At 41.5% G+C, this 12,193-nt stretch overlaps 1 protein-coding gene across 4 annotated transcripts in view; it reads left to right on the forward strand.

Moving 5' to 3' along the window:
* plcb1 (phospholipase C beta 1) overlaps window positions 1-12,193 on the forward strand; it is a 1,044,484-nt gene that overhangs the window by 941,031 nt on the left and 91,260 nt on the right. For all 4 annotated transcript variants that reach the window (XM_069932441.1, XM_069932442.1, XM_069932443.1 and 1 more), the window contains exon 31: window positions 7,527-7,584. In XM_069932441.1, the coding sequence (XP_069788542.1) occupies window positions 7,527-7,584 (58 nt within the window). The remainder of the gene's footprint in view (window positions 1-7,526; window positions 7,585-12,193) is intronic.

Raw genomic sequence — 12,193 nt, forward strand, 5'->3', positions numbered from 1 at the left:
CCAATTCTCAACAGCAGCCGTTCACACTGATATTCAGCCTGCCAGGCGCTCTCAATAAAGCGCCTGTCGAAGATTGACATGATGGTGACTGGTAGCCTAGCTTGCTTCAGTCTTGTCAGGAAGTTAAGTCACTGTTACGACTTCCTGACAATTGAAGAGATGTTGTATGTTCAGGATAGGCCACTTGTTAAGTGGACTTCAAGGAACTTGGTGTTCTCTACTCTCTCCACTAGCAAGTTATTGATGTGCAGTGAAGAGTGGTCATTCCTGGTCCTCCTGAAATCCACGATCATCTCCTTCATCTTGTCCATGTTGAGACTCAAGTTGTTATTCTCACACCATATCACAACTACTGTGTCATCTGCAAAGAATGACTCTATTGGAGTGGGATCTGATGATGAAGTTGAGGGTCAGGAGCGGGCTGAACATACAGCCCTGAGGTGCGCCTGTGCTCAGTGTGAAGGTGCTTGATGGCCTCCTACCCACCCGGAGAGAGTGTGATCTTTTCATTTGGAAGTCCAGAATTCAGTTGCAGAGAGGGGTGTTGAGTCCCAGTGAGGACAGCTTCTCCACCATCTTATGGGGAATTATCATATTAAACATTGAGCTGAAGTCGATGAACAGCAGCCTTTTTTATGAGGAGTCGTTCTCCAGGTGAGTCAGGATGGAGTGGAGGGGCAAGGCTACAATATCATAAAAGGAATGATTTCTTCTATAGGGGAACTGAAATGGGTCCAGCATCTCTGGGAGGTGTGTTTTGATGCATGCCATCACCAGACCCATGAACCATTTCCTAATGTGGAGCTCACTATCAGAGGGCAGTAGTCATTGAGGCTTGTTACCTTCACCCTCTTGGGTACTGGGATGATGGTGATTGTCTTGTAGCCCATGAGGATGATGGTCTGCTGCAGTGAGGTGTTGAAGATATTCATAAAGACCTCTGTCAATTGGTCTGCGCAGTCCTTCAGTACCCAACCAGGTATATCACCTGGTCCTGAATTAAAACAAGAAAGTCTGCAAACACTGTGGTTGAGGTAAAAATGCAATGGTGGAGAAACTCAACAAGTCAAACAGGTCACCTTGATAAAGGGCTCAAACCCAAAACATCAATCATGTACTTTTATTTTTGCTACATAAAGGATACTATTTGACCTGCTGAGTTTCTCCAGCTCTGTGTTTTTTTATCATGTTGTCTGGTCCCACTGCCTTGAATAGGGTTCTCCTCACCTCAGCCGTGGCTATGCTGGAAGACCGTTCATCAGAAGGATGTGGGACTTTCTTCAGGCATCATCCTGTTCTTCTCATCAAACCGTGCATAGTCTGTCACGAAGAGATGTATTATTGTCTTGAATTCACATGGTTAACTTATAATCTGTTATGACCTTGATCCCTTTCCACATGTGCCTTTTGTCGCCAAAGTCATACAGCTGTCCGTGGATCCTCTGCTTTGCCTTCCAGGTTGCGTGGGACAGTTCAACGTTGGCTAATATTAGCGCTTTCTGATGTAGCCAATCACTGACCTTGTGTTCTCCTCGATGTTTACATGGGCATTGTAGGTGACTGCCTCCCTGAAACAGCTCCGGACCATGATGTAAAGCGGTCCTTTAACGCTGCTGTGCCCTCCCCTCCCCCAGCCACGTCATGATCTCCCTGCGAGTCACAAAAGGGACTTGTGTTCCAAATAGCTTTAGCACCCTGGTATTGATCTCTTCCAATGTCAAGCTTCCTGCAAAGGTCGAAAAGCCTCAGCTAAAACTACTGCTACTTTCAAATGATTAATTTCTTTTGGTTATTAGAATGATACTTATGAATGACCTTCTTTGTCTGGAACCCAAGTATTAATGAGGTCCAATACTCTGCAAATGGACTCTACTTGCTTGAACATTTTCCATACAGAGAATGAAACTCCTTGAAGATTTAAATTCAGCTTAATAGAAACATTTTTAGTTTAAGCTACAACAGAGTTAACTGTTGGGAAGTGGTCTACATCTTGAAATGTAGAAAATAAAGTAAATATTTTTAGAAAGAATCTATCTCAAGATACCATTATTTTTTAAGTCATATTTAACCTTCCTCCTCTCATATTAAAAGGGGAATCTTTCTCTCTTTAGCACTGCTAAATTCTTAGTTTTTACGCAAAGGCGTAAATCATTCTCATTAGATTGGTGCAATCATTCTCATTAGATTGGTGTCCATGAGTCACCACATGCTGCAAAGAGCTTTGCTTTGCTCGAATTGTCCTGAGCAGCAGGCGACTCCCACACTCCAATTAAATACCTCAGTCAGTGACCCTGATATTTAAAATGGACATGAATGTTTTTTCTGCATTATTCACCCCAAACAAATGGAACTTTTTTCTTAAGTATAGACCACAACTATAGATTCAGGATTGTCAGTTGACAGCTCCCAAACTTATCCTATTTTCTCATTCTTTCTTTGGCTTGGCTTCGCGGACGAAGATTTATGGAGGGGGTAAAAAGTCCACGTCAGCTGCAGGCTCGTTTGTGGCTGACAAGTCCGATGCGGGACAGGCAGACATGATTGCAGCGGTTGCAGGGGACAATTGGTTCAGGATTGTCAGTTGACAGCTCCCAAACTTATCCTATTTTCTCATAATGTTCTTGCAAATAAACAAGAGGGCTTAATATCACCATTATTGAAAATAGGATCTAATTATTTAAAGTCTTATTCTGAACCCTACACTTGAGGAGGAACACTGTTTCCCTTCAACAGCTGAGAATCTAAATTTTCTCCCTTTTAGCTATTTTCAGTCACTACCACTAGAAAGTGGGAACAAAACCTTAGTTTACCATCACAGGTGTTTTCTTTCCATGAAAAGGTTTGCATGTTTTCTGCATCCCTGACCCTTTCATGTTTCCAAAACAGAAGATGCAGAGGATTCTCAGCGGGCAAGGCATAATTTTTGGACACAGAACTCGGGTTAATGTTTCAAGTCAATAATTTTCATCAGAATGGACCACGACTGTTAACATGCAGATATAGGTGTTTGGGGATGGTGGTGGAGCCAAAAGTGATTAAACACCAAACGGATTAGCTGTATGTAATAATGATATGGTTCTAACTAAGAGCATTCTAAAAAGCGAGTTATTTAAATAAATTCCCAGATATCATCATCCACTTGTCCTGATTCTTTGAAGTTAAATAACAACGGAAACTGTTCAAAATATTCAGTGGGACTGATATTTCTGCAAAGAATGAAATAGAATTGTAGGCAGCGAGAGGAAGGGATTTGCTCAATGACTTTTCACCAGAAATGGAAACAGTGAAAAAGGATACAAATTTTAAGTTGCAGAGAAAAGGGTAGAGGAAAAGAGAATGAAGGGAAGGCATGCAATTCATTGGAAAATAAAGGAGACACAAATAGGGTACTTCTGGCTAAAAGAGTGTGAAGGTTTGTCTGGGAAAAGTACAGCAAGGAGATTAAAGAAATCTGAAGCATTAGTGAAGTGAAAAAAGCTTGTTCTCAAATGATATTCAATAATCCCTTTGTACATGCAACCAGTGGTGCCAAAACCTTTTGGATAATCACTCTCTTCTTCACTCATTGAGCCCCATCCACAGAAAGATACCACAACTTTTCTATCATCCATTCCCAACTGACATGATCTGCTAGGTTTTATTGGCATGAGGCCATTGCCCTCATCTCCTTTCATGATTTTTCCAGATTTATCTTGCAGAGGGCCCACATGACTTGCTTGGATTACTCCAGCAGTGCATTATGATCCACACCAAGGCCTCCAATGGCTCAAAGACGACCCACACCCTAAAATGCTTCTGCAAGCTTTGACAGTTGGCAAAGCTCCATCACAAGTTGTCCAAAGATGTCAGGGATTTTTAATAGATCTTAACTGTCTCAAACCATTGAACCCAAGACACCAGAACAATGCATCTTGTCTGTGCCCAACTATTACTCTCCCTTTTCCCATTTACCTGCAACTGGACCATAGTCCTCCATACCTATCCCATCCATGTACCTATCCAATCTTAAATGCCAATATTGAATCCACATCCATCGCCTGCACTGGCAGCTTGTGCCACACTTTCACCATTCTCTGAGTGAAGGTTCCCCCTCACATTCCCCTCAAAATTTCTCCTTTCATCCTTAACCCTTGTCCTCTAGTTCTTGTCTCACCCAACCTCAGAAGAAAATACCCATTTCCATTTACCCTTTACCCATCATAGTTCTGTGTACCTCTGTCAGATCTCCTCTCATTCTCTGATATTCCAGGGCATAAAGTTTCAACTTATTCATACTTTCTCTATAATCAGTTCCTCAAGTCCCACGAACGCACTTGTAAAATTTCCCTGCACTTTTTCTATCTCATTAATATCTTTCCTGTAGTTAGATGACCAAAATTGCACATAATATTCCAAATCTGGCCTCACAATATCTTCACCATAACTCACTACAACTCCTATACTCAATACGTTGATTTATGAAGGCCATCATCCCAAATGCCCTTTGGGAATACAGATACATCCAAATATATTTAAATATAATTAAAATAAATAACAAGGTATTTAATGTCATTAATTATATCTAAAAATCCTCATCAAAGTGGAAGTTGCTTTCTTGCTTTGTTTTCTAATCCTTTTCTAATCTACACCTTTGATAAATTACTGCGGTTACAGATCTTGCAACTGGCCAAATGGAGGTGCAAGACTGAGACCTAATTCCTGGCACAAATATTGAGGAATTTCAGTAGGATTAAACACTGGACCTTATGGCTATGTTTACAGGTTTGCAGTTAAATTAATAAATGCCAAAGAGTTCCATTCAAAACTGTAGATGTTTGCCAGAAGGCCTTCATTTTTTTCAAACTTGTATCCTCAGGTAGTAATTTATTTCCAAACCCATACTTGATGTTCTGATGTGGAGCCTGAAGTAGTAAAGAAAGAGAATGAAACTTCAAGCTGCAAAACAATCAGAAGGAAAGCCAGAAGGGATTTATTTCACTGCGAGTCTCTCACTGTAGAGGATTACTTCACCATGCTATCACCTCTGCTCCCTCTCACTGTTGCCGATAGTTCCAGAGAGATACAGAACACACTAATAGGCCTTCCAGCCCACCGAGTCTGCGTTGACCATCAATCCTTTACTTGCACCAATTCTATATGCCTGTCTGCGCACCTTTAGGGTGTGGGGGAACACGGGAACACCCGTTTAAGGAGGGAATGTGCCAACAGTATCTGAATTTGGGATTAAATCTGGGCCCCTGGTATGGTCTGGCAGCAGCTCACTGGGTGTGTCGATGGACCAGCCTTTGTTCTTCAAGAGGGTCAAGTGACATTTCTTCATGCCTTCCATCATATAGTTAGATTATTTCTGTTTGGAGTCAAATTTGTTTCAATTGGTCTGAGAACTCTTAAAAACTGCAGGGGACAAATTTTGTTAAACAAGAAAGTCTGCAGGTGCTCATATCTAGTGCAATCTACTGTACAAATGTGTTGGAGAAACTTAACAAGTCATGAAGCATCCACTGCTCGTGTCCTGCTGAGTTTCTCCAGCAGTTTAGTGTATAAGTCATAACATATTCATGCAATTGTTTATCTGCATTGGGACAAGATTACCAGATATATATACCAGTATCTAGATTTTTTTACATAATATTTTATTTGATACTTTAGCTAGTCCACAGATAAACTGATGTAGTACAGAATGAGGTCTATTGTACATGCCTCATGCTCCCTGTTCTGTTTCTGCGTATATTTTAAACTTTTAAAGTATTTAATCAATTCCTTGGTGATTGTTAACGGATGAGATCTTGCTGCCCGTCTTTCAAATATTATAGCAGGGTGTTGCATGTACTATTGCTTACACCATGCATTTTCCTCAATTTCTGCTAAAGTTCTTGTTCCCATCTGCCAGGATAAGTTAGAAAATTGCTGACTCACTGGAAAAATTCCATTTTTTTAAATGCTGCATTCCAAGTGTTTATGTTGCTTTCTGAGGTTAAAGCAGTAAGGAGAATTCTCTGCAAAACCGAGTTCTTAAATCCCCAAAGAATCCATTTAAAAATTGCAGCTATTTCATGTAAGGTATGTAAAGAAAACAAAATAATTTCTAGTGTTTGACATTCTACTTTCAACAATCCAATATGAACATCTTTTATCTTCTGATGGGGTTTACAGGTCTATAAACATCTTGCTGGTATCTCCAAATGAGCCAAGCCACTTAAATAATTGACAAGTAAAAGTCCAAGATCCACTTTTGGTTTCCTGGGTTCGAGGTGTGGTCATGGAATTCTCCTTCTTTTCTGCTCAAATGCAATGATCTATATTTTGATGGTTTTAGTTCTAATTTTTAAACTAACTGGGAGAATCTGATATATTTTGAACATCTATCAAAAATTAAGGGGGAATTTTGTCAGTTTTGTTTTCATGTTTTGCGCAAGGTTTTTTTTGTCCTGTTTCTATGGAAACCGTGGTGTGAATTTCGTTGCTCTCTCTCTGGAACACATTCACAGCACTTTAACCCTGTGAAGCTGATGATGCTTGTATCTGAGACACACTCTGTTGGTATGAACAGAGAATTACAGAGAACACTGAGAACTGTTGTTTTTTTGTAATATTCAAGCTTTCCTATTCCTTCACATGATTGACCAGAATCGTCTGGTATGTTGGGGTATAGTAGTGGTGGTGGTAGGGTGTTGGGGGCAATTGACACATTAAGCCTATTCTTCAGAACTTAGAATATTCACCCTGCTATGTCTCATTTTACATTTAATTATAATAATTTCACTGTAAAATTTAACCCCTTTCCCAGCAAAATAGATTGAAATAATGAACTATTCTTTCTTTAAAGTCAGTTTTCTCTGCATAATTTTGATATGGAAGACTAATAATGTTTTTTTTCTTGGGAAACTGATGGCAAGCATTTTGAATGGCGAATTTAGTGGCCTGGATAGGATCAGTACATTTGTTTAAATATCTTTCTGCTGAATTCTGACTACTATTTCCTCAGGTTCTGCAGTTTTTCAACAGTTTGGTATGAGGTCAATGGTTATGAGATGTACAAGGATCTAATTGTTTCAGTGGAGCTGAGTCACTTCTGTAAATTTGGACTGAAATTATTGTGTGGCACAATAGCAGAATCCATGAATCTCAGGCAAAGTAATGCTCAGACTTTTTGGCAAAGGAAGAGAGAAGTGTAGAGTAAACTGAAGCAGTTGGAAGGGCCTTTATCATTGCAGATGGGGGTTTTAGCTTGCCATTTCTGGGCACAGAATATAGACTAATGGTAGCTGTAATGTGCTGCAGTCTGAAAGCTTCAGTGCTCAGAGTTATTAAATCTTGTGCAAGATTGGATTTAAAAGTAGTGGTTAGCATTCAGAATGTTCAATTAATTCAATTAATTGAGTATTATCCATTTTAAAAGTTCTTAAATTTATCTGCACCTTGTAGTGCCAGAGATTAATAGAACAACATAAAAAAGAGTTTGATAACCAGAAGTGTTTATCTGCTCTGTATCTGATCATTATGACTAAACAACTGTTTTGTTGCAGGGAAAAGACTGAAATTATTCGATCTTACATCCATGAAGTAGTACAGTCTATCAAAAGGGTAAGTAAGAAGTATTTTCTTTATGCTTTCCCCAACTGAAGCTATGTGTCACATTGCTAGAAAGCAGGCTATATTATCCATTTTTGACTCTGCAGAATAAGCATTATTCGCACACTGTCAGCTGTTATATTAAGATTGATGAATAGTTTTGTGATAGGTTGGAGGAGTGAACACCATGAGGACATGCATTTCACTTGTGTTGTGGATACTTGTTACATCCACCTCTTAACAGTTGCTTCAGCAGTTTGAAAAAGACACCAAGATGTAATGTACAGCAGAGCTCTTTTTTCACATAAAAAGAGCTCTACTCTGCATTACATCTTGGTGTCCTTTTCAAGTTGGTTAAAACAACATAAGTTTGCTTTATTTTGTATGTATTCTAATCAACACACTGGATGTCCTTGCCTGTAGTCAAAGCTAGGCAGGCATCCAATCCCAAGTATAAAAGGACAGTATACCAACTTATTTTTCACTACATATGTATCAATTATTAGTTATTCATCATAAGTTATGAGAACATAACAAGAGAGAACATAGAACATTACAGCATAGTATAGGCCTTTGGCCCACAATGTTGTGCCGATCTATATAAACCTATTTAACAGTCTAAACCAGGGGTGTCAAACTCAAATTCACGGAGGGCCAAAATTAAAAACTTGGATTAAGTCAAGGGCCGAACTAAATATTTATTGAAAATTTTCAACAACATCTGCATGTTTTCTCTTCTTTCAACATATGTAATGTTAAACTTTTTCTTATTAAAATAAATGTTTAATAATAGTTTTGGATAAACTCTTTCCAGAAGCATTAACAAATGAGAAATAAAATATTCAATAAATAATATTTCTCTATAGAGGATTTGTCAAATGTTGCTAGTGTGCTGTCGAATAGTAAAATCTGAGGGCTATTGAGAATGTGGGAGAATAACATGATTCCTGAAACAATCAAATGGGTGACTGATTGTGGGCATGAACTCTAGCAGGGTTATTTGCCATGCCCTTTTTCCATTGGTACAGATATCCTTTGATTGACACACTTTTCAAGTTTTATGCCTAATGAGCTTGTATCCAGGTGCAGGACCATTTTTAACCAGGAATATATTTATCACTGTGACATGAAACTATTGGAAGATCGTTTTATCCTGAGATTAAAGTTCATAATACTTACTCAGGCCTGTGTGCGGGAGGGCGGGGTTTGCGGGCGATCGGGTTGGACAACGACAGTGCGGGGGCATTGGCTCTCGCTGCAGGGTGGCATCTCGGCAGATCAGCGGCCCCGTCACCGTGAGTCGCGGATCGGCCTGCGGCAGGGAGGGGGAGTGGCCAATGGTCCTGGCGAGGTCAGGCCCGAGGCCGCCGGTTCCGGGCGCTGGGAAGCAGCCTTGGCTTCCCCTGACACCGGCCAGGCCCCAAAACCAGAGTCCATGGTGAGACCCTGCAACGTAAACAGAGGAGGTGGGGGTGATTAGCAGGCTGACGCCAATGCATACTGGGATTTGTTGTATTACTGTGCATGCGCTATACTGGCGCGACGGCCATCGGGCCACCTCTAATACATTTTTGAAATGATCTTGCGGGTAAAATATAATTATATCGCGGGCCAAATTTGGCCCGCGGGCCAGAGTTTGACATGTGTGCCCTATGCCATCAGAACTCTGTAATTAGTAAGGGATTGCTTAAGGTGGGATGTGAGTGGGAAGGTAAGGGTGAGAATCACTGCTCTAGACCCAAATGTTACTGAAATATTTTGCTTGAGAAAAATTGTCATTGGCCCATTTCCTTTAGCGTTCTGAAACTGTGCACATGACGAGTCAATGAGGGATGATTAAAGCAGTGGTCTTCAAACTTTTTCTTCCCACCCACAGACCACATTAAGCAATCCCTTACTAATCACAGAGCACCAATTGCACAGGGACGCGAGTGGAAAGAAAAAGGTTGAGAACTATTGTATTGTGGTAACTCCACATCTGATTAGGTTAATTGTTACGCAAGTGGTCAGAGAAGGAACCCCCCCCCCACCCCAAGAAAGGCTTAAATCACAAGAACAAAATAAGCTTCCGTCTCACTCCTCCCAATCTTACACACAGTCCTGATGTGGAATGTGGGGTCGCAGCTCCACGTTCACCCGAGTTCAGGTGCTGTCTGTGTGGAGTTTGTACGCTCTCCCCTTGTCTTGGACCAACAGGTCGGTTGCCTGACGAAGGCACCCGAACCTCCCGTTGAAACACCGGCGTCCGGGGCGGTGGAGGAATTGGCTGAGAAGAGCGCGTTGCTCCCACCCCCTCCCATGGTTGGAGAGGGATTAAACTGCGATCTCACGGCGCCGGGCTCGTCTCCAACAAAAGGTGCGAGAGGCAGGGTCCGCCGCGAACGGAGCGAGGGGGAAGGCATCGCCAACGAGACGTTCGGTCCGGCGTTGCCGCTGAAGCGCAGACCCAGCGAGGATGGTCCCCAACTCCAGCCGCATCTGTGTGTCCGGGAGCCGGGAGGGCTGAGTGCGGCGCTCCGATCCCCGGGATTTGGGACTCTGAGATCCCTCCACACCTCCGGCGTCTTCATTTTCACCTTCAGTGTGCATGTGCTATACTGGCGCGGCGGCCAGCGGGCCAACTCTAATATATATTTAATATGATCTTGCGGGCCAAATATAATTATATCGCGGGCCAAATTTGGCCCGCGGGCCAGAGTTTGACATGTGTGGTCTAAACCTTCCCTACCTCATACCCATAAGCCTGTAAACTGTATAGGTCACTGTGCCCACTCCACCATTCAATATGACCGGCTTTCTTTTACTTTTGTACCATTTTCCTGCATTGGCCATTTTATTTCCTTAATATTTACAAATCCAGTGACTCTAAATGTTATTCTAAAGCTTTCAGTATACTTAATTTTTGCACGACATTGACTGGTTTACATGATTCCATTTTAAGTATTTATATGCAGATATAACTTATCAAACTTTTTTCTCATATTGTGTCCATGGATTTGTCTGATTCTAAGAACCAGACCTTGAAAAGTTTTCTGGTGAGCAATTAATAGCTTTATAAAACATAATAATGATTTGGCAGCTGTGGGAGAAGACTTTTCGTTTCCTCTTGTTCAGGTTCCAAAATCATAATTTGGAAATGTATTTTTCGGGTGTGGTTTTTGTACATAATGACTAAATTGTAATGTTTAATGCCTACATTCTACTGCTGATTATCACGATTACATACAGAACGGGTAGAGCAAGGAAGGGAGACACAGCGCTGCTCTCATGATCCTTCTGCCTGGAACAATTGCCGACAGCTCTGTACAGGCAATTGTTGCAGGTTATATTATCTTTTATATTATATACTAATATGTTTTTAAAGGAGACATATCTGGGGATTTAGTGTGGGTCACTACTCAGGCAGACATTGACATTTCACAGAGGATATCTCATTTGAAATACAATAGCTATGCATAGGTAGAGACTTCGTGTCCACAGTGACTTTACAGAAACTTTGAAGAATGCCTATGGAAACTTCACAAGTTGATGTTAATTAGACTGATGTTGTGGAGTAAATGGACTATTGCTTTTAAAGCAACAGATAGCCAGGCTCAGGAAACTGATTATGGTGTCAGCGATCTGTCTGGTTGCAGTTTGCTGTTCTAAGAGGGGTCATGTGGTTTTGCAAACAGAGAGAAAAGAAAATGTGATTCTTTGGAGAAAGAGAGGGAGAGAAGTCAGTTACAGTTCTGCAGTAGCTTTTAGGAGTCTGCAACATGGCAAGCTGGTAGGCTTGTTGAAAACCCCATTTTGAAGCTGGTTTGTGAGTTCTGAGTTCAGCCTGTTGAAAACCTTTATACTCCTTACAAGAGGAAATGACTGGCTAGAGTATTTCTCCTGAAATAAGGAAAGCAAGAGGAACTTTGTGGTGACCTGGAAGAAGAGGTTATCATTTGGAAAACCCATGATGGGGCAAGTTTCTTCAGCAAGACACTGAAGTGACTGATCAAAGGGAATCAGTTTGTGTGTGTCCAATGAGCAATTAATCTCTCTCTGAAACCAACTAGAACCTTCCTGAGTGGTAACCATTTACTTTTAAGCACCAGAGCCTGTTGAAAATTCATAAATGTTAATTCTGTGCATAGTATAAAAATTGCCTGATACCAGTGAACTTGGAGGAGTGAGAAGTGAGATTGGACTGTGAATCAAAGAACTTCCCTGAACATATACACATTACATACACGTGCACTTAGAATTAGAAGGGCGTGTGGTGGTGCATATCCTCATGGTGAACCGGCCCCGCTTGTATCGCCACGTGGCATCCTCAGAGGTTTCTCTCTGACTCCAGCATCCCTTCCAGCGCGCACCCTGGGCAGTGATTATGATGTCATAATGCACCCGGTGATTGAGCTCATGCTGCCTTTAAAGGGGCGCACTGAATTTGAATAAAAACAATCGCTAACGACCCTCATTGTGGTAGCAGTGATTTCCTTCAGCTCCTGCAATCGCCACAGTGGTGACCCCGACAGGCCCAGACATCTATCTGGACCCAGCAAATGATGGACACAGCCGAGGTGAACACTGTAGCCCTCAAACCTCCTCCCCTTCTGGCCCCATTGCCCATGGATGTGGTTCAGGC

The sequence above is a fragment of the Narcine bancroftii genome, chromosome 4 (genome assembly GCF_036971445.1).
Source record: "Narcine bancroftii isolate sNarBan1 chromosome 4, sNarBan1.hap1, whole genome shotgun sequence".
Classification (NCBI taxonomy): domain Eukaryota; kingdom Metazoa; phylum Chordata; class Chondrichthyes; order Torpediniformes; family Narcinidae; genus Narcine; species Narcine bancroftii.